Source organism: Heptranchias perlo, chromosome 4, assembly GCF_035084215.1.
Source record: "Heptranchias perlo isolate sHepPer1 chromosome 4, sHepPer1.hap1, whole genome shotgun sequence".
In the NCBI taxonomy this organism is placed as follows: Eukaryota; Metazoa; Chordata; class Chondrichthyes; order Hexanchiformes; family Hexanchidae; genus Heptranchias; species Heptranchias perlo.
Genome location: NC_090328.1, coordinates 47,147,711 through 47,171,183, shown reverse-complemented (window position 1 = coordinate 47,171,183; position 23,473 = coordinate 47,147,711). Strand labels below are relative to the sequence as shown.

Sequence of the window (23,473 nt, the reverse complement as noted above, 5' to 3'; positions counted from 1 at the left end):
CATTAAGAAACAACGTCATTAGCAGTAATTGCATTTAGGTTCCTACATATCATGTTACACAACGGAAAGGAAGGGAAGGTGACTTCTGGGACATGCAAGAGAGAGTGGTGAATAATCTCTCAGTTCTGTGCTTCTGATGGGTTCAGTTAGGCCTGGACTTCTATCTTTCTATTAAACAGTGCCGTTGAATTTGGAAATCGCAGTTAAGAACAGTGAGAACCAATGTGCAAATATATACTAAGAATAACAGTCAGTACCTTAGTACATCTGTATGAACAAGAAATAATGAGATGCCATTGTCTCGAAATGGAACTGAGTTTAACCATTAAACTTACAAGATCTGGAAATTGATACTTGACAAAAACTGCATCAACCCTCTAAGATTTTCAAATCTGTTTTCATTCTGATAGTTAAAGAAATGCAAAGAAAATGCTCTGGGGGGTGGGAGAAGTGATGGGATGTGTTTTCGTTGAGCCAAATTTCCTTTTCTCATCCCTGACATTCCTTATGTTCCAAGTACTTTCCTGCTTCTCTTGTCCTCTTGCCCAACACTAAGAAGGAGGCCCCACACACTCACCATTTTTGTTTCTTTCAAAACTGAGAATGTGTGAGTGTGGGATCTCGAACCTTGAGCAATAATTGGAGTATCACTGCCGATCCTAACACTGGCACTCAGTGAGGTGATTGTTTTTACCAATCTTCCATCACTGCCCTTAATATAATACGGTTATAAATGTCATTGACTTATGGAATGGAGTCTTGAAGAGGTTTATTCGAGGGAAACAAATGCACCTTCAGGAAAAAAAACATAATTTGAGCTTTACCTTCTCTGTTACCTTTGGTTTTGTTCCTGGACCAGTGGAGGAAGAGGCCATTTTACCTTTATCCTGTTGCAAGAAACAAACTTAATAAGATTCTTCATGGGGCATCAGCAATATTTAGAATTGAAAGCAGCTGGTAAAGCAACAACATAAATATAACAAAATGCTTCTTCATCCCACAACGTTATCAATGTAAATCTTCAGCAATTTCTATTTTGTAATTCTCTGTCAGATTCCCTAATACTTGTGATATCAGGATCATTTCTACTATTGCAGCAAAATTACCTCAGTGTTTATTTTACATCAGACAAGTGAAGAAATTTCTCAATGTTCTCTAGTCATATTTTAAAAATCTAAAATGATTGAAACAATTATTGACTTGGCTCAAACTGATTGTTGGACCGAACCTTAGGATCTGGTTGCTCTGTAAATCTGTAATCAGGTGGTATGGATTCTTCAGTTTCTCCTACTCGTTCAGCCTTCTTCTTAGAAGCATCTGATTCCTGAATATATGAGAAATAAAATTATTCAAAATTAAATTCACATAAATATTAAGGTTTAATATCTAAATACTGTGCTTCAGTAAAATAATTAAGTGAATCAAGTCAACATTTAGGGAATTATTCAAGGTACTGAAAAAGGTGCCTGTAAAAACCTATAGCAGCTGATGGAAATGGCAATGAGTAGGACCTGGAGGATGCTCCGTGGGAAGTCCTCTGCCATTTAAACCAAGCTTGCACGAACCAGAATGATGCATCAGACAGAGGCATTGGTGCTGTACTGAGCCAGGAACATGAACATGGGAAGGAACACTCAGTCATTTACCTGAGTCACAAGAATTGGTGCATTTAAAAATTGTAGACAGTGCATTTCCGATGTGCACTGAGAGTGTGTGAGGCTCCTTACCAACAGCACAGACTCAAAGATACTCATTTTCTGCCGTGGAACTTATTATCTAAAGAGGAGAATTCCCCAGGCAAAACAAGCTGCTGCAAAACATTCACCAAGCCGAATGACTACATGTTGGTTCTGGGATCTGAGACCAATGGGAAGGAAACCTGGAGTCTGAAAGTACTGGGATGGAGATCTCACAGTCAATTAGTACTTTTAGGAGGAGTTGCTGGAGTCAGAAAACACTGGTGAGGAGTGGGTCTAGGAGCACTGTGAAAAGGGATCCAGGGATCAGAAAGCATTGGAGTGCACCATCCTGGAGCCTGGGGTATTCAGAGCAGTCCTCGGGTCTGAGAGCACTAAAATGGCAGGTCTGGGGGTTTTGAGCATTGGAAGGGTCATGGGTGGGGAGCCAGAGTCAGGTGGTATTTTTGGGGGATGGAGCCAGGAGAATTAGATTTGAACTGTCCTTGGTCCCTGCAGAACATGCTACCACCCGTTAGCCTGCAACCCCCCCGAACCCTACTGAGCCATCAGAGAGGAATCCTTCATCACATCCTCTGTTGTCAGTGGTTATCACATTTAAGTTTGTGCCTTAAAGCACTAGGCGTACTGTTAGTGGGTTTACTGAGAAAAACAAACAACGGCAGACTAAAACCTCGGTGGAGCACCTTAGGACATTTTTCAACATTAACGACCCTGTATAAATGCAAGATGCTGTTGTTGTAAGAGGCACAGGGAAGTTACTTTTCCAAGTCTTGAGCAAGGAAGAATAATAGGCATTCTAGTGATGTTTTAAAAATAGGTAACTGCTCCATCACTGGAGGAGGTAAGAATAGGAAGCGATCCCATTACTGTTACCGTTACACAGTGATGACAATGGACTGGGGGCAGGACAGAGTCACCAACAGACAGATTTTATACATACAGATGTATATTAGCTCCAACAAGAAACTGACCAACATATGATGCAGTAACAGAAATCGTATTCAAAGATTGAAAGGTTCAGGAGACAAATTTCTTTTGTACCTTCACCGCAGGACCGGTGTATTTTGGAGCTGAATTGTCTGGTGCTTCTGTTGGCAGTGTTTCTGCAAGCAGGTCAAAAGGATCTTTACCCTTTAAAAATAAAAGACATTTTTTCAATTTTGACAAACATCAACTGAAACATATTCTGACCGCAGTGAAATATGTTACTGAAAAAGAACCCAAGTAAGTGCTGCTTACACTTAATGGGCAATTTCCCAACTTTCTCCTCCTGGAGGGGAGCTTCGCCATTGGGGGTGTGAAGTAGGATACTTCTGCCTTTATGAATTACTTTCTTTTTCACATAATAAAGCTTACAGGACAAGATATATTCCAGAGGTAAACCTGCCAATGAAGCAAGTCTGTAATTTGATGTATTATACTTCATTAACATCTTAGCAACTTTGCGGGTCAGGAACGCTGTCGTCTCCCAGTGTCCAGAATCATCAAGGAGGTGGTGGGGGGGTTTGAAATTTTAAATGGTCAGCAAACTGAGTGCAATTGATCAGAGGACAATCAATGGCACTTGGCCAATGCACCAATTATAATCCTTCAGAATTCCTTGTCCACGTCCATTTCTGTCCCAGGGGCAGGTTCCATTGCTGCAAGTGTCCACAGTCTGCAGCAATATTCCTTCACCCCTCAGTGGTGGGCTCTCTGGCCAATAGAAATGAAGCCAGGCGCCCTCAACAAATGTGCAAATGATTGTGACCCTGGAAAATCCACCAGGGGGAGAGATGGAAGCCACGGAAGGGCACAAAACACAACTGCTGCAGTTCCAATGGGATCCCTGCTGCACAGGAAAATCTAGGCCACAATCTCAGCCCTAATCCCAATTCTCACTCTTAGTTTGTTCCATGACTAGCCCAAATCTGAAAGTACTTCATTACACTCCGTTGAAAAGACCCTTCTTTTTGTCCTTGGGGGGAGGGGCTGGACAACTCACTCTCTCAGGGCACAAGGGAACGGATTTTCCAGCTGCTTGGTGAAGGCAGATGCCGGAGATGCGCCTGTAGTGACATTTGTGCCCACCTGCCCCTTGACATTAAGTGGGGTCAGCGCCAGAGGTCACGACGGGCAGGATCCCAGCACAACCGCAGACCACGATCTGAGGAATTTCAGGCCCATTCTCTGCAACAACGCTCCAGAGTCCCCCTGATGGGTGACAGGTGAATTCATGAGTTTCTCTGAGTTGGTCCAATGCTCATGAATAATTTCATCAGGACGTGGCATGTAGATAAGGAATAACAAGGGATAAGGATGGAATCTTGGGAATGCAGGAGCAGGACTTGGGGGTACTGGAGGAGAAATCATTGCTGGTGATATGCTGACTAAGTGGGGACAGATATATTGTTTGGAGAGACACAATATCTTACCTGCAACAAGAAACATTCATCTATCGCACGCTATTGTTAACTCATTCAAAAAGGTAGATAGTTGGGCATAGGAATGCACAAAGTCACAGTGGGTACTGTGCAACAAGCAGGACTCTCAAATTTTCGTGGTTCATACGGAATCCAATGAGATCCGATTCCAAAGAAAAAAGGCCGAGAATTTGAATTGGTACCAGAAACCAGCACAAAATGGGCATCACGTCGGCCAAAGGCTGGCTGGAAATTGGGCCTCGGACCTCTTCTGCAAAATCCAGCTGACTGCGAGTGCAAATCAGGCATCCCGATGCAGCTCACAGGTCTCGGCCTCGGGAAAATTGGTCAGCTCCGCACCCAAGCCAACCCGCAGTTAGGTCCTGGGAGTTGGAGGGAGTTGAGCTGCAGGGTGGGTGAGCCTGGACTGGCAGCAGCCCGCATTACTGTTGTGGAGCCAGGAGGAGCACTCCTGCTCCTCGAGGCTCCAAATAAATGTAAGTAAAAAAACAAGTTGGCAGCCTCCAGCGGTCCCATGAAGGAATGCTGGTCAGGTCGCTGCAGTCCTGGAAGAATTGAGTGGAGCATGTGTGCCTCATGGTGCACCCAGTTTATGCTGCATTTGGGAGTGGGGTCCAGAAATAGGTGTTGGGATCCTGATTAGAATATTCAAGGGGCCTTACGCCTGTTTCAGACAGGCACCCTGGACATGTGGAAGTTGCCAGCTTCCAATTTGACAGCCGGAGCGGTTTTGGGGAAGATTGGGCGCGAGGGATCATTCCCGGAAATCGGTTCCCCGAGCGCTAATTTTTCGCCCAAAAAATGGTCCAAAAGAGAACAATTTCTCCAGCAGAGTGTCCTTTATAAATAAAATATAGATTTGTTGCATCAACCAACGGATCAGATCAAAGCTCTGCAGTCCTGCCACATCCAGTCGTGAATGGTGCTGGACAATTAAACAACTAATGGGAGGTGGAGGCTCTGTAAACATCCCCATCCTCAATGATGGCGGAGTCCAGCACGTGAGTGCAAAAGACAAGGCTGAAACGTTTGCAACCATCTTCAGCCAGAAGAGCTGAGTGGATGATCCATCTCGGCCTCCTCCCGACATCCCCACCATCACAGAAGCCAGTCTTCAGCCAACTCGATTCACTCCACGTGATATCAAGAAACGGCTGAGTGCACTGGATACAGCAAAGGCTATGAGCCCCGACAACATCCCAACTGTAGTGCTGAAGACTTGTGCTCCATAATTAGCCGCGCCTCTAGCCAAGCTGTTCCAGTACAGCTACAACACTGGCATCTACCAGACAATGTGGAAAATTGCCCAGGTATGTCCTGTCCACAAAAAGCAGGACAAATCCAATCCGGCCAATTAACGCCCCATCAGTCCACTCTCAATCATCAGCAAAGTGATGGAAGGTGTTGTCAGTGCTATCAAGCGGCACTTACTCACCAATAACCTGCTCACCGATGCTCAGTTTGGGTTCTGCCAGGACCACTTGGCTCCAGACCTCATTACAGCCTTGGTCCAAACATGGACTAAAGAGCTGAATTCCAGAGGTGAGGTGAGAGTGACTGCCCTTGACATCAAGGCAGCATTTGACCGAGTGTGGCACCAAGGAGCCCTGGTAAAATTGAAGTCAATGGGAATCAGGGGGAAAACTCTTCAGTGGCTGGAGTCATACCTAGCACAAAGGAAGATGGTAGTGGTTGTTGGAGGCCAATCATCTCAGCCCCAGGACATTGCTGCAGGAGTTCCTCAGGGCAGTGTCCTAGGCCCAACCATCTTCAGCTGCTTCATCAATGACCTTCCCTCCATCATTAGGTCAGAAATGGGGATGTTCACTGATGATTGCACGGTGTTCAGTTCCATTCACAACCCTTCAGATAATGAAGCAGTCCGAGCCCGCATGCAGCAAGACCTGGAAAATATCCAGGCTTGGGCTGATAAGTGGCAAGTATTATTTGCTCCAGACAAGTGCCAGGCAATGACCATCTCCATCAAGAGAGAGTCTAACCACCTCCCCTTGACATTCAACGGCTTTACCATCACCGAATCCCCCACCATCAACATCCCGGGGGTCACCATTGACCAGAAACTTAACTAGACCAGCCTCATAAATACTGTGGCTACTAGAGCAGGTCAGAGGCTGGGTATTCTGCTGCGAGTGACTCACCTCCTGACTCCCCAAAGCATTTCCACTATCTATAAGGCACAAGTCAGGAGTGTGATGGAATACTCTCCACTTGCCTGGATCAGTGCAGCTCCAACAACACTCAAAAAGCTCGACACCATCCAGGACAAAGCAGCCCGATTGATTGGCACCCCATCCACCACCCTAAACATTCACTCCCTTCACCACCGGCGCACTGTGGCTGCAGTGTGTACCCTCCACAGGATGCACTGCAGTAACTCGCCAAGGCTTCTTCGACAACACCTCCCAAACTCGCGACCTCTACCACCTTGAAGGACAAGGGCAGCAGGCACATGGGAACAACAGCACCTGCATGTTCCCCTCCAAGTGACACACCATTCCGACTTGGAAATATATCACCGTTCCTTCATTGTTGCTGGGTCAAATTCCTGGAACTCCCTTCCTACCAGCACTGTGGGAGAACCTTCACCACACGGACTGCAGCGGTTCAAGAGGCGGCTCACCACCACCTTCTCAAGGGCAATTACGGATGGGCAATAAATGCTGGCCTTGCCAGCGACGCCCACATCCCATGAACGAATAAAAAAAATGTGGTAAAATGTGAACTTGTCCACTTTGGCAGGAGGAATAGAAAAGCAGTATATTATTTAAATGGAGAGAGATTGCAGAACTCTGAGGTACAGAGGAATCTGGGTGTCCTCGTACATGAATCACAAGATACTAGTATGCAGGTGCAACAAGTGATTAGGAAGGCAAATGGAATGTTGTCATTTATTGCAAGGGGAATGGAATATAAAAGTAGAGATGTTTTGCTGCAGTTGTACAGGGCATTGTTGAGACCACATCTAGAATACTGTGTGCAGTTTTGGTCTCCTTATTTAAGAAAGGACATAATTGCTTTGGAGGCGGTTCAGAGACGGTTCATTTGACTGATTCCTGGGATGAGGGGGTTAAATCCCATTAAATGCTGGCCTTGCCAGCGACGCCCAAATCACATTAACGAATAAAAAAAATGAAGTTTTAACCCTTTCTCTGTAAATGAGGCCATACCCCACTAGCCTGTTACAGCTGTGAACAGAAATTCCTACGTTTCACATTTTAAACTTCTTTCGTCACTTACCTGAACAACACTCTGACTTGCAGAAACTGAGGCAGCCGTTGTAGCTTTCACAGGTGCCTTTGCAAGAAAAAAAAACATTTCAATTGTAATTTCAGTTTCACCTGTTTGTATTCTCATACACCAGGTTTCCAAAACCATTTCAAACACCTACTTTTAAGACCTTCAATGTGATATTAAATCAGTTGTAAACTTAAATGAAATCAAAGATTCAGCACTCAAGCAAAATCCCTAACACAACTGTGTTGAATGGATAACATGTTGACCAGCTAAATAATCCGAAGGGAAGGGGATTTATTGCAGTCCGTAAACCAACGCGGTTTACAACACAATCTATGAAAGTTACTAATTGCTTTGATTGTATTTACACTTCAGTATTATGGATAAACCAGACTGTTCATTATTCTACAAGTGCATAGCTTTGGATTTTTCTATTGAAAGTACAGTACACTTATAAAGTCAGAATATTTTTCAACTATCATGCATTCAATCATTGTTTTTAGATGTTTTGCTGAACTGATTTTTAAAAAACCTGCAAATCCCACAATTTTCCCTCTGCATCAGATTTTGATATTGGCTTCTCCATTTATACAGATCAAATCCAACCTCTTATTTTGATAGGGTATACATTTGTGACACTGATGAAGGAATTACCTTACATTTGCAAGGCTTCATTATATTCTGGTTGGGCCAAAAGCCACAATTTGACTTTTAAAATTCGCATCCCAACTCAGACACTTCTAGTTTCAATCTTGTTCCCAATCCACCCATTGCCTCAACACTTCACTTCAGGCCCTAACTTCAGAAATGGCTTCAGTAAATCCAAGTGAAGAGCTGTGAATCTACTCTTCATTTATTTTACTTTGTATTGGGGTAGGAGCATCATTATCCCATTCTGATGTTGGCAAGACAACAGTCATTTCAGACAACTTGTGATTCGGATGAGTGTTAGATGTCTTCTGAAATGCAAACCAGTTTCATCCGGCCTGGTGTCTGGTGTCATTGAGACACGAGCTGCCATTGTACCTGATTACCAAAACTGGTGAAACCTTGTAACATCTAAACCATAAGAGCATCATTATGACAGATTCTTTATATGAATTTGGATACCTGGCAACTGACTTCGGAGGGAAATCCCTCTTAGCTTTATAAGTGGTGGAGCCTTTGGCCACTGCTAAAAAAAGGCAGCTATGTTAGATGGAGCAGGGCTGGGGCAAGGGATGTCTGTGCTGTGGGTTCGCATTTCACTGGCTGTAAGACTGGAGGCTGACACGCTGAGTCACATGAGAGGCTCTGGCCTGCAGAAGGACAGAACTGGGCACCACGGAGGCAGAACACACCGGATCGCTCAGGGGACTGGACACCCAAAGGCATAGCAATTTTTTCCTGAAAGTTTATGATTGACCCCCATATACACAGGGAACTCGTGGGCGCCAGAAGTTCCAGCAGCATGCTGGAGGTGGGTGCCGAGTATCCATCTGTACCGGTGCAGGTGTTCGCCAGCACCATGTTAGTGCAGTGCCCTCTCACTGACCCAGTAAACTCCGTCAGGGTCAGCACTGGAATTTACCAGTCGGCACAATCCCAGTGTAACTGCCGGAATTGCAGCCTGCAGATATTTACCTTTACAAATTGTAATGAACACAATGAGCAAACCAACAGACATGAGTTAGTTTAATTTTTTAGGAGGAATCAAATCCTGTTTCCAGGCAACATGAAAGCACTGAATACTGGAGCATCAGCTCATACAACCATTGGGTGGAGGGTTTTGCAGGCTCTTTTTGATCGCTTAGTCCATTGAATTATTGACTGAAGCCTTATGTGTGGACATCCACCAAGCAAAGTTAGAGGAACAGAAAGCGTGTCATCAATTGCTCTCTGCTGTGCACCTCTCGGTGATGAACTGAGAGTGCTGCTGGTATGAATCTAGGAAGAGGCCGTTCCCAATTCCTTTTTGGCCTCTGAGATGTCCAAGTGGAGAAAATAGGGTGGAAGCAACCTGAGGGAATGTGTGTCCTGATTGGAGTGTAACAAATTCTTATTGGTCTCTGTAAACCATTTGCTATTATTGGTCATCTGTGACCAATTAGATTGCAAAACCAGAAACAGGAAGTGACCCAAGAATTCCCAGCCCACTCCGCCTTCAGTCTCTAATAGTTTAAGATAGGAGCCATACCTGCTTCTGCACAGAGGGCAGTGCTGCAGAGTGTGATGTTGTAGCTGAGGACTTTGAAATTGGAGCTGGAGAGCTGTGAACAAAGTCTGCTGACAGAGATGTAAGGACGTCATCTTCTGTCATACCCTGCAATAACAATACGATAAATGTAGTTAAACCATCTCAAATACATTTCAAGAGCACAGATACAAAGTCCTCAAATTCTCAATATTGAAGCACAAATTAAGAAACAACGTCATTAGCAGTAATTGCCTTTAACTCCACAATTTCTCCTTCCCTCCCTTTAAGTTCCGACATATCATGTTACACAACGGAAAGGGGAGGTGACTTCTGTCAATGCCACTGCTGGGACGTGCAAGAGAGAGTGGTGAATAATCTCTCAGTTCCGTGCTTCTGATGGGTTCAGTTAGGCCTGGACTTTTGTCTTTCTATTAAACAGTGCGGCTGACATTGGAAATTGGAGTTAGGAACAGTGAGAACCAATATAGATAATCAAATATATACTAAGAATAATAGTCAGTATCTTAGTACATCTGTAAAAACGAGAAATAATGAGATGCCATTAAACTGAGTTTAACCATTAAACTTACAAGGTCTGGAAAGTGCTACTTGACAAAAACTGCATCAACCCTTTAAGATTTTCAAATCTTTTTTTTCTTCTGATAGTTAAAGAAATGCAAAGAAAATGCTCTGGGGGGTGGGAGAAGTGATGGGATGTGTTTTCGTTGAGCCAAATTTCCTTTTCTCATCCCTGACATTCCTTATGTTCCAAGTACTTTCCTGCTTCTCTTGTCCTCTTGCCCAACACTAAGAAGGAGGCCCCACACACTCACCATTTTTGTTTCTTTCAAAACTGAGAATGTGTGAGTGTGGGATCTCCAACCTTGAGCAATAATTGGAGTATCACTGCCGATCCTAACACTGGCACTCAGTGAGGTGATTGTTTTTTTAGCAAACTTCCATCACTTAATATAATACGGCCATAAATGTCATTGACTTATGGAATGGAGTCTTGAAGAGTTTTATTCGAGGGAAACAAATGCACCTTCAAGAAAAAAACATAATTTGAGTTTTACCTTCTCTGTTACCTTTGGTTTTGTTCCTGGACCAGTGGAGGAAGAGGCAATTTTACCTTTATCCTGTTGCAAGAAACAAACTTAATAAGATTCTTCATGGGGCATCAGCAATATTTAGAATTGAAAGCAGCTAGTAAATCAATTACATAAATATAACAAAATACTTCAGCATCCCAGAGCGCATTGAAGTGTGACATCAATGTAAATCTTCAGCAATTTCTATTTTGTAATTCTCTGTCAGATTCCCTAATACTTGTGATATCAGGACCATTTCTACTATTGCAGCAAAATTACCTCAGTGTTTTTTTTACATTAGACAATTGTAGGAATTTCTCGATGTTCTGTATATAGACATATTTTAAAAATCTAAAATGACTGCAACAATTATTGTCTTGGCTCAATGTGATTGTTGGACCGAACCTTAGGATCTGGTTGTTCTGTAAATCTGTAAGCAGGTGGTATGGATTCTTCAGTTTCTCCTACTCGTTCAGCCTTCTTCTTAGAAGCATCTGATTCCTGAATATATGAGAAATAAAATTATTCAAAATTAAAATTCACATATATATTAAAGTCCATATAGGCAGCTGGGATCAAGTGGATCCCTCGAAGAGTATAGAGATTGCCGGAGTAGAGTTAAGAGAGAAATCAGGAGGGCAAAAAGGGGACATGAGATTGCTTTGGCAGATAAGGCAAAGGAGAATCCAAAGAGCTTCTACAATTACATAAAGGCAAAAGAGTAACTAGGGAGAGAGTAGGGCCTCTTAAGGATCAACAATGTCATCTATGTGCGGAACCACAAGAGATGGGTGAGATCCTAAATGAATATTTCGCATCGGTATTTATGATTGAGAAAGGCATGGATGTTAGGGAACTTGGGGAAATAAATAGTGATGTCTTGAGGAGTGTACATATTACAGAGAGGGAGGTGCTGGAAGTCTTAACGCGCATCAAGGTAGATAAATCTCCGGGACCTGATGAAATGTATCCCAGGACGTTATGGGAGGTTAGGGAGGAAATTGCGGGTCCCCGAGCAGAGATATTTGAATCATCGACAGCTACAGGTGAGGTGCCTGAAGATTGGAGGGGAGCAAATGTTGTGCCTTTGTTTAAGAAGGGCGGCAGGGAAAAGCCTGGGAACTACAGACCGGTGAGCCTGACATCTGTAGTGGGTTAGTTGTTAGAGGGTATTCTCAGAGACAGGATCTACAGGCATTTGGAGAGGCAGGGACTGATTAGGAACAGTCAGCATGGTTTTGTAAGAGGAAAATCATGTCTCACGAATTTGATTGAGTTTTTTGAAGTGGTAACCAAGAAGGTAGATGAGGGCTCTGCAGTAGACGTGATCTACATGGACTTTAGCAAAGCCTTTGACAAGGTACCGCATGGTAGGTTGTTACATAAGGTTAAATCTCACGGGGTCCAAGGTGAGGTAGCCAATTGGATACAAAATTGGATTGGCGACAGAAGACAGAGGGTGGTTGTAGAGGGTTGTTTTTCAAACTGGAGGCCTGTGACCAGCGGTGTGCCTCAGGGATCGGTGCTGGGTCCGCTGTTATTTGTTATTTATATTAATGATTTGGATGAGAATTTAGGAGGCACGGTTAGTAAGTTTGCAGATGACACCAAGATTGGTGGCATTGTGGACAGTGAAGAAGGTTATCTAGGATTGCAACAGGATCTTGATAAATTGGGCCAGTGGGCCGATGAATGGCAGATGGAGTTTAATTTAGATAAATGTGAGGTGATGCATTTTGGTAGATCGAATCAGGCCAGGACCTACTCCGTTAATGGTAGGGCGTTGGGGAGAGTTATAGAACAAAGAGATCTAGGAGTACAGGTTCATAGCTCCTTGAAAGTGGAGTCACAGGTGGATAGGGTGGTGAAGAAGGCATTCAGCATGCTTGGTTTCATTGGTCAGAACATTGAATACAGGAGTTGGGATGTCTTGTTCAAGTTGTACAAGACATTAGTAAGGCCACACTTGGAATACTGTGTACAATTCTGGTCACCCTATTATAGAAAGGATATTATTAAACTAGAAAGAGTGCAGAAAAGATTTACTAGGATGCTACCGGGACTTGATGGTTTGACTTATAGGGAGAGGTTAGATAGACTGAGACTTTTTTCCCTGGAGAGTAGGAGGTTTAGGGGTGATCTTATAGAAGTCTATAAAATAATGAGGGGCATAGATAAGGTAGATAGTCAAAATCTTTTCCCAAAGGTAGGGGAGTCTATAACGAGGGGGCATAGATTTAAGGTGAGAGGGGAGAGATACAAAAGGGTCCAGAGGGGCAATTTTTTCACTCAAAGGGTGGTGAGTGTCTGGAACGAGCTGCCAGAGGCAGTAGTGGAGGCGGGTACAATTTTGTCTTTTAAAAAGCATTTGGACAGTTACATGGGTAAGATGGGTACAGAGGGATATGGGCCAAGTGCAGGCAATTGGGACTAGCTTAGTGGTATAAACTGGGCGACATGGACATGTTGGGCCGAAGGGCCTGTTTCCATGTTGTAAACTTCTATGATTCTATGATTCTACTGTGCTTCAGTAAAATAATTAGTAGAATTTAGCGAATCAAGTCAACATTTAGGAAATTATTTACGGCACTGAAAAATGTGCCTGTAAAACCTATAGCAGCTGACAGAGATGGCAATGAGTAGGACATGGAGGATGCTCTGTGGGAAGTCCAATGCTATGACATTGCTGCAGGAGTTCCTCAGGGCAGTGTCCGAGGCCCAACCATCCTCAGCTGCTTCATCAATGACCTTTTCTCCATCATAAGAACAGAAATAGGGATGTTCGCTGATGATTGCACGGTGTTCAGTTCCATTTGCAACCCCTCAGATAATGAAGCAGTCCGTGCCTGCAAGCAGGAAGACCTGGACAACATCCAGGCTTGGGCTGATAAGTGGCAAGTAACATTTACGCCAGACAAGTGCCAGGCAACGACCATCTCCAACAAGAGAGAGTCAAACTCCTCCCCTTGACATTCAACGGCATTACCATCGCCGAATCCCCCATCATCAACATCCTGGGGGTCACCATTGACCAGAAACTTAACTGGACCAGCCACATAAATACTGTGGCTTCAAGAATAGGTCAGAGGCTGGGTATTCTGCAGCGGGTGACTCACCTCCTGACTCCCCAAAGCCTTTCCACCATCTACAAGGCACAGGTCAGGAGTGTGATGGAATACTCTCCACTTGGCTGGATGAGTGCAGTTCCAACAACACTCAAGAAGCTCGACACCATCCAGGACAAAGCAGCCCATTTGATTGGCACTGAATCCACCACCATAAACATTCACTCCCTTAACCACCGGTGCACCGTTGCTGCAGTGTGTACCATCTACAGGATGCACTGCAGCAGCTCGTCAAGGCTTCTTTGACAGCACCTCCCAAATCCACGACCTCTACCACCTAGAAGGATAAGGGCAGCAGGAACATGGGAACAACAACATCTGCATATTCCCCTCCAAGTCACACACCAACCCGACTTAGAAATATATCGCCATTCCTTCATCGTCGCTGGGTCAAGATACTGGAACTCCCTACTTAACAGCACAGTGGGAGAACCTTCACCGCACGGACTGCAGTGGTTTTAGAATGCAGCTCACCACCACCTTCTCAAGGGCAATTAGGGATGGACAATAAAGCTGGACTTGCCAGCGACGCCCACATCCCGTGAACGAATTTTAAAAAAATTTAATCCAGCTTGTAGGAATCAGACGGATGCATCTGACAGAGGCATTGGTGCTGTACTGGGCCAGGTACATGAACATGGGAAGGAACACTCAGTCATTTATCTGAGCCACAAGAATCTGCCACAAGAATTGGTTCATTTAAAAATTATAGACAGTGCATATCCGATGTGCACTGAGAGTGTGTGAGGCTCCTCACCAGTAGCAGAGACTCAAAGATACTTATTTTCTGCCATGCAATTCATTATCTAAAGAGGAGAAATCCCCAGGCAAAACAAGCTGCTGCATAACATTTACCAAGGCTAATGACTGGTCGATGGTTCTGGGATCTGAGACCCATGCTTCATCACTTTCTCCATTGTCAGTGGTTGTTCCCTTTAAGTTTGTGCCTTAAACCACTAAGTGCACTATCAGTGTGTTTACCGAGATAAACAAATAAAGGCAGGCAAAAATCTCTGAGGAGCACATTTGGACATTTTTTGACACTAATAACACTATATAAATGCAAGATGTTGTTGCTGTAAGGCACAGGGAAGTTACTTTGCCAACTCTCGAGCAAGGAAATTTTTTTAAAAATAGGCAATTTTTAAAAATGGGCCATCACTGGAGGAGGAGGTACCATTACACAATGCTGTCAATGGACTGGGGGCAGGACAGCGTCATCAACAGACCGATTTTATATGTACAGATTTATATTAGCTCCACCAAGAAACTGACCAACATACGATGCAGTAACAGAAATCTTATTCAAAGACTGAAAGGTTCAGGAGACAAATTTCATTTGTACCTTCACCGCAGGACCAGTGTATTTTGGAGCTGAATTGTCTGGTGCTTCTGATGGAAGAGTTTCTGCAAGCAGGTCAAAAGGATCTTTACCCTTTAAAAATAAAAGACATTTTTTCAATTTGTGACAAACATCAACTGAAACATATTCTGACCGCAGTGAAATATGTTACTGAAAAAGAACCCAAGTAAGTGCTGCTTACACTTAATGGGCAATTTCCCAACTTCCTCTTCCTGGAGGGGAGCTTCGCCATTGGGAGAATGAAGTAGGAAAAATACGACTTTACTTTCTACAATCACTGATTGGTGAATTCAAAAACTGCTTTTCTGAATTAGTTTCTTTTTCACATAATAAAGGTTACAGGACAAGAAAAATTCCAGAGGTAAACCTGCCAATGAAGCAAGTCTGTAATTTGATGTATTATACTTCATTAACATCTTAGCAACGTTGGGGGTCAGGAACGCTGTCGTCTCCCAGTGTCCAGATTCATTAAGGAGGTGGGGAGGGGGGATTTAAACTTTAAATGGTCAGCAAGCTGAGTGCAATTGATCAGAGGACAATCATAGAATCATAGAAGTTACAACAAGGAAACAGGCCCTTCGGCCCAACATGTCCATGTCGCCCAGTTTATACCACTAAGCTAGTCCCAATTGCCTGCACTTGGCCCATATCCCTCTATACCCATCTTACCCATGTAACTATCCAAATGCTTTTTAAAAGACAAAATTGTACCCGCCTCTACTACTGCCTCTGGCAGCTCGTTCCAGACACTCACCACCCTTTGAGTGAAAAAATTGCCCCTCTGGACCCTTTTGTATCTCTCCCCTCTCACCTTAAATCTATGCCCCCTCGTTATAGACTCCCCTACCTTTGGGAAAAGATTTTGACTATCTACCTTAATCAATCAATGGCACTTGGCCAATGCACCAATTATAATCCTTCACAATTACTTGTCCACTTTCATATCTGTCCCAGGGGCAGGCTCCATTTGCTGCAAGTGTCCACAGTCTGCAGCAATATTCCTTCACCCCTCAGAGGTTGGCTCTCTGGCCAATAGAAATCCTGCCAGGAGCCCTCAAAAAATGTGCAGATGATTGTCACCCTGGAAAATCCACCAGGGGGAGAGATGGAAGCCACGGAAGGGCACAAAACGCAACTGCTGCAGTTCCAATGGGATTCCTGCTACACAGGAAAATCTAGGTCACAATCTCAGCCCTAATCCCAATTCTTGCTCTTAGTTTGCTCCATGACTCGCCTAAATTTAAAAGTACTTCATTACACTCCATTGAACAGTCCCTTCTTTCTGTTCTTGGAGGGAGGGGCTGGACAACTCACTCTCTCAGGGCATAATGGAGCGGATTTACCAGCTGCTTGGTGAAGGCAGGTGCCGGAGATGTGCCAATAGTGACATTTGTGCCCACCTGCCCCATGACAATAAGTGGGGTCAGTGCCGGAGGGCACGACGGGCAGGATCCCAATGTAACCGCCGAGGAATTTCAGGCTTATTCTCTGCACCACTGCAACTACGCTCCAGAGTTGCCCTGATAGGTGACTGGTGAATTCATGAGTTTCTCTGAGTTGGTCCAATGCTCATGAATAATTTCACCAAGAGGTGGCATGTAGATGAGGAATAACAAGGGACAAGGATTGAATCTTGGGAATGCAGGAGCAGGACTTGGGGGTACTGGAGGAGAAATCATTGCTGGTGATATGCTGACTAAGTGGGGACAGATATATTGTTTGGAGAGACACAATATCTTACCTGCAACAAGAAACAGTTACATACCGCATGCTATTGTTAACTCATTCAAAAAGGTAGATGGTTGTGCCTAGGAATGCACAAAGTCACAGTGGGAGCTGTGGGACAGGCACAATTCTCGTTGAGATCTGATTCCAAAGAAAAAAGGCTGAGAATTTGGATTGGTACCAGAAACCAGCACAAAATAGGCATCACATCGGCCAAAGGCTGGCTGGAAATTGGGCCTCGGGCCTCATCTGCAAAATCTAGCTGACTGCGGGTGCAAATCAGGCATCCCGATGCAGCTCACAGGTCACTGCCTTGGGAAAATTGGTCGGCTCCAAACCCAAGCCAACCCGCAGTTAGGTCCTGGGAGTTGGAGGGAGTTGAGCTGCAGGGTGGGTGAGCCTGGGCGGTCAGCAGCCCGCACTACTGTTGTGGATCCAGGAGGAGCACTCCTGCTCCTCGAGGCTCCCCATAAATTAAGTAAAAAAACAAATCGGCAGCCTCCAGCGGTCCCATGACGGAATGCTGGTCACGTCGCTGTGGTCCTGGAAGATTTGAGTGGGGCATGCGTGGCTCATGGTGCACCCAGTTTATGCTGCATTAGGTGTTGGGATCCTGATTAGAATATTCAAGGGGCCTAACGCCTGTTTCAGACAGGCACCCTAGACTTGTGGAAGTTGCCGGCTTCCAATTTGACAGCCAGTGTAGTCCCGGGGAAACTATGGGGTGAGGGATTGTTCCTGGAATTCGGATCCCCTAACACTAATTTTTCGCCCAATAAACGGTCCAAAAGAGAACATTTTCGTGCCCTTTACAATAAAGTATAGATTTGTTGCATCAATTTATGTTTTAACCCTTTCTCCATAATTGAGACCATAACCCACTAGCCTGCTTCAGCTGTGAACAGAAATCCCTACATTTCACATTTTATACTTATTCTGTCACTTACCTGAACAACACTCTGACTTGCAGAAACTGAGGCAGCTGTTGAAGCTTTCACAGGTGCCTTTGCAAGAAAAAAAAACATTTCAATTGTAATTTCAGTTTCACCTGTTTGTATTCTCATACACCAGGTTTCCAAAACCATTTCAAACACCTACTTTTAAGACCTTAAATGTGATTTTATATCATTTGTAAACTTGAATGAAATTAGAGATTCAGCACTCAAGCAAAATCCTCAACAACTCTGTTGAATGGATAACATGTTGACTAGCTAAATAATCTGAAGGGAAGGGGATTTATTGCAATCTGTAAACCAATGAAGTTTACAACACTATCCATGAAAGTTACTAATTGCTTTGATTGTATTTACACCACAGTATTAATGTTAAACTGGACCGTTCATTAATCTACAAGTGCATAGCTTTGAATTTTTCTATTGAAAGTACAGTACACTTAAAAAGTCAGAACATTTTTCAACTCTCATGCATTCAATCATTGCTTTTAGATGTTTTGCTGACCTGATTTTTAAAAAGCTGCAATTCCCACAAATTTCCCTCTGCATCAGATTTTGATATTGGCTTTTCCATTTGGACAGACCAAATCCAACCTCTTATTTTGATAGGGTATACATTTGTGACACTGATGAAGGAATTACCTTACATTTGCAAGGCTTCATTATATTCTGGTTGGGCCGAAAGCCACAATTTGACTTTTAAAATTCTCATTCCAAATCAAACGCTTTTACTTTCAATATTATTCCCAACCGACCCATTGCCTCAACACCTCACTTCAGGCCCAAGTTTCAGAAATGGCTTCAGTAAATCCAAGTGAAGAGCTGTGAATCTACTCTTCACTTATTTTACTTTGTATTGGGGTAGGAGCATCATTATCCCATTCTGATGTTGGCAAGACAATAGTCATTTCAGACAACTTGTGATTCGGATGAGTGTTAGATGTCTTCTGAAATACAAACCAGTTACATTCTGTCTGGTGTGGAGATGCCGGTGATGGACTGGGGTTGACAAATGTAAGAAATCTTACAACACCAGGTTATAGTCCAACTGTTGGACTATAACCTGGTGTAAGATTCCTTACATTCTGTCTGGTGTCACTGAAACCCGAAATACCATTTTACCTGACCACCTAAAGTAGTGAAACCTTGTAACATCTAAAGCGTAGCCACATCACTAAGACAGATTCTTTATCTGAATTTGGATACCTGGCTCCTGACCTCAGAGGGAAATCACTCTTGACCTTGTACGCGGTGGAGCCTTTGGCCAATGCTAAAAAAGCCAGCTATGTTAGATGGAGCAGAGCTGGGGCAAGGGATGTCTGTGCTGGGAGTTGGCACTTCACCGGCATATCAAGGATCTGCTGTAAGACTGGAGGCTGATACGTTGAGTCACATGAGAGGTTCTGACCTGCAGAAGGACAGAATTGGGCACCGCGGGGGCAGAACACTCCGGGGTAGATAAGGGGACTGAACCCCCAAAGGCGAGGCAATTTTTTCCTTGAAGTTTATGATTGACTCCCACATACAGGGAACTCGTGGGCGCCAGAAATTTCAGCAGCATGCTGGAGGTGGATGCCTAGTATCCATCTGTACTGGTGCAGGTGTTTGCCAGCACCATGTTAGTGCAGTGCCCTCTCATTGATCCTGTAAACTCCGTCAGGGTCAGCACTGGAATGTATCCGTGGGCACAATCGTGTTTTGGTTCATGAATTGCGGCCTGTAGATATTTACCTTTTCAAATTGTAATTAACACAATGAGCAAACCACTATCAACAGACATGAGTTAGTTCAGTCTTTTAGGAGGAATCAAATCCAATTTTCAGGCAACATGAAAGCACTGAATACTGGAGCACCAGCTCAGACAGCCATTGCGTGGAGGGATTTGCAGGCTCATTTTGATCGCTTAGTCCATTGAATTGTTGACTGAAGCCTTATATGTGGACATCCACCAAGCAAAGTGAGAGGAACAGAAAGCGTGTCATCAATTGCTCTCTGCTGTGCACCTCTCGGTGATGAACTGAGAGTGCTGCTGGTATGAATCTAGGAAGAGGCCGTTCCCAATTCCTTTTTGGCCTCTGAGATGTTTAAGTGGAGAAAATGGGGTGGAAGCAACCTGAGGGAATGTGTGTCCTGATTGGAGTGTAAAAAATCCTCGGAAAATAAGTGCAATTTACAAAATATACTTTGTTGATTCTATGAAAGAATTTTTTGCATCTTTATAAATAAATGAATGAGGGTAGCATGGTAGAGTCTTTGGGTAGATTCTGACTTTGTGCAATAGTTTAAAATGGATAATGGCAAATCGGCAGCCCATTTTACATCTTTCCCAATTTTTATTTAAACTGAAGTTAATGGAAGTAAAAAATCAGGAGCGATGTAAAACGGGCTGCCGATTCGCTACTACCTGCTTTATATTATTGCACAAAGTCAAAATCTACCCTTTCTGTTTCCTTATTGGTCTCTGTAAACCATTTGCTATTATTGGTCATCTGTGACCAATTAGATTGCAAAACCAGAAACTGGAAGTGACGCAAGAATGGCCAACCTACTCCACCATCAGTCTCTAATAGTTTAAGATAGGAGCCATACCTGCTTCTGCACAGAGGGCAGTGCTGCAGAGTGTGATGTTGTAGCTGAGGACTTTGAAATTGGAGCTGGAGAGCTGTGAACAAAGTCTGCTGATAGAGATGTAAGGACGTCATCTTCTGTCATACTCTGCGATAACAATACGATAAATGTAGTTAAACCATCTCAAAGACATTTCAAGAGCACAGATACAAAGTCCTCAAATTCTCAATATTGAAGCACAAATTAAGAAATAAAGTTATTAGCAGTGATTGCCTTTAACTCCACAATTTCTCCTTCCCTCCCTTTAGGTTCCTACATGTCATGTTACACAACGGAAAGGAAGGGGAGGTGACTTCTGTCAATGCCACTTCTGGGACATGCAAGAGAGAATGGTGAACAATCTCTCAGTTCTGTGCTTCTGATGGGTTCAGTTAGGCCTGCACTTTTGTCTTTCTATTAAACAGTGCTGCTGACTTTGGAAATCGCAGTTAAGAACAGTGAGAACCAATGTGCAAATATATGCTAAGAATAATAGTCAGTACCTTAGTACATCTGTAAAAACGAGAAATAATGAGATGCCATTGTTTCTAAATGAAACTGAGTTTAACCATTAAACTTACAAGATCTGGAAATTGATACTTGACAAAAACAGCATCAACCCTTTAAGATTTTCAAATCTGTTTTCATCCTGATAGTTAAAGAAATGCAAAGAAAATGCTCTGGGGGGTGGGAGAAGTGATGGGATGTGTTTTCGTTGAGCCAAATTTCCTTTTCTCATCCCTGACATTCCTTATGTTCCAAGTACTTTCCTGCTTCTCTTGTCCTCTTGCCCAACACTAAGAAGGAGGCCCCACACACTCACCATTTTTGTTTCTTTCAAAACTGAGAACGTGTGAGTGTGGGATCTCGAACCTTGAGCAATAATTGGAGTATCACTGCCGATCCTAACACTGGCACTCAGTGAGGTGATTGTTTTTTAACAATCTTCCATCACTGCCCTTAATATAATACGGTCATAAATGTCATTGACTTATGGAATGGAGTCTTGAAGAGTTTTATTCGAGGGAAACAAATGCACCTTCAAGAAAAAAACATAATTTGAGTTTTACCTTCTCTGTTACTTTTGGTTTTGTTCCTGGACCAGTGGAGGAAGAGGCCATTTTACCTTTATCCTGTTGCAAGAAACAAACTTAATAAGATTCTTCATGGGGCATCAGCAATATTTAGAATTGAAAGCAGCTAGTAAATCAATTACATAAATATAACAAAATACTTCAGCATCGCAGAGCGCATTGAAGTGTGACATCAATGTAAATCTTCAGCAATTTCTATTTTGTAATTCTCTGTCAGATTCCCTAATACTTTGATATCAGGATCATTTCTACTATTGCAGCAAAATTACCTCAGTGTTTTTTTTACATTAGACAATTGTAGAAATTTCTCGATGTTCTGTATATAGACATATTTTAAAAATCTAAAATGATTGAAACAATTATTGACTTGGCTCAAACTGATTGTTGGACCGAACCTTAGGATCTGGTTGCTCTGTAAATCTGTAATCAGGTGGTATGGATTCTTCAGTTTCTCCTACTCGTTCAGCCTTCTTCTTAGAAGCATCTGATTCCTGAATATATGAGAAATAAAATTATTCAAAACTAAAATTCACATTAATATTAAGGTTCAATATCTATATACTGTGCTTCAGTAAAATAAGGTTCGAGGATTTCATTTCCACAACATTCACCTGAGGAAGGAGGAAGCCTCCGAAAGCTTGTGAATTGCAAATAAAATTGCTGGACTATAACTTGGTGTTGTAAAATTGTTTACAATCAGTAAAATAATTAAGTGAATCAAGTCAACATTTAGGAAATTATTCAAGGCACTGAAAAAGGTGCCTGTAAAAACCTAAAGCAGTTGACAGAGGTGGTAACGAGTAGGACCTGGAGGATGCTCCGTGGGAAGTCCTATGCCACTTAAACCAAGCTTGCACGAACCAGAATGATGCATCGGACAGAGGCATTGGTGCTTTACTGAGCCAGGAGCATGGACATGGGAAGGTACACTCAGTCATTTACCTGAGTCACAAGAACCTGCCACAAGAATTGGTTCATTTAAAAATTGTAGACAGTGCATTTCTGAGGTGCACTGAGAGTGTGTGAGGCTCCTCACCAGCAGCAGAGACTCAAAGATACTCATTTTGTGCCATGCAATTCATTATCCAAAGAGGAGAATTCCCCAGGCAAAACAAGCTGCTGCAAAACATTCAGCAAAGCTAATGATTGGCCAATGAAATATTCACCAAAGGAATGCTACGGGGAAATTATTTTTTCATTGACGTTTATCATTTGGATAGTTTTTAGGCACATTTAGAATTATAAAATTATCCACGAAATATGATCACACTTGTGTAACACAGATTGCCAACACTGCTACTGGTTCTCTGCATTACTGATCAATCCCCAACTGGTCAGTACAGTAGCACTTTCATTTGAATGAAGATGACAAAACCACCAGACCAGACCTCGTTAAAATATGCTGAAAAAACACCAGTAACTGATGTCACAAATGGTGTTGTTGCCTCATCCGCAGCAAAGCCACAAAGAAGCTTTCTGCAGCCTTCATACAATTTTGGAGGAAAAACTAGAAAGAACCTTGAAATGGTGGGCGTTATGGAAAGTAAACGTAAATTTGAAACGCTTGCACAGAGTTTCACCAACCAGGAGCATAAATTCATTAAATTTCTACACAAGGAAAAAAAAACTTGCACTTCCTTGTCTCCAGCACGCACCAAAATACTTCAGAACAAATAAATTACCTTTGAAGCGTTTAAATGTTGGTCAAGACAATAAGAGAACTCCTCTGCCAAATAGTGCCATGGAATCTTTTACATTCAGCAGACCAAACAGAGGGGGCATCTATTTAACGTCTCATCAACAATGCACTTCTGACCAAGCACGCCCTTCTGCTAAAGGGGTGAGAGTGGTGCTACTGAATCGAGCCGAGGTCCAATGGTGTAGCTCGGGGGAGTCAGAGGTTCTGTAAGAATATGGATGTGATACCAAGTAATATTATGAGGGTCACTGATTTATCAGCA

General features: G+C 43.2%; 1 protein-coding gene across 10 annotated transcripts in view; it reads right to left on the bottom strand.

Annotated features, from left to right (window-relative positions):
• The window catches only part of cast (calpastatin), a 199,675-nt gene that overhangs the window by 63,481 nt on the left and 112,721 nt on the right, over positions 1 to 23,473 (bottom strand). For 8 of the 10 annotated variants that reach the window (XM_067982870.1, XM_067982868.1, XM_067982866.1 and 5 more), the window contains 12 exons: positions 21,908 to 22,003; positions 21,489 to 21,551; positions 20,401 to 20,526; positions 17,806 to 17,862; positions 15,116 to 15,205; positions 11,051 to 11,146; positions 10,631 to 10,693; positions 9,555 to 9,680; positions 7,382 to 7,438; positions 2,742 to 2,831; positions 1,229 to 1,324; positions 825 to 887 (listed from right to left, as the gene is read on the bottom strand). In XM_067982870.1, coding sequence (XP_067838971.1) covers positions 825 to 887; positions 1,229 to 1,324; positions 2,742 to 2,831; positions 7,382 to 7,438; positions 9,555 to 9,680; positions 10,631 to 10,693; positions 11,051 to 11,146; positions 15,116 to 15,205; positions 17,806 to 17,862; positions 20,401 to 20,526; positions 21,489 to 21,551; positions 21,908 to 22,003 — 1,023 coding nt within the window. The remainder of the gene's footprint in view (positions 1 to 824; positions 888 to 1,228; positions 1,325 to 2,741; positions 2,832 to 7,381; positions 7,439 to 9,554; positions 9,681 to 10,630; positions 10,694 to 11,050; positions 11,147 to 15,115; positions 15,206 to 17,805; positions 17,863 to 20,400; positions 20,527 to 21,488; positions 21,552 to 21,907; positions 22,004 to 23,473) is intronic. The other 2 variants (XM_067982867.1, XM_067982875.1) reach the window with 2 other exon arrangements.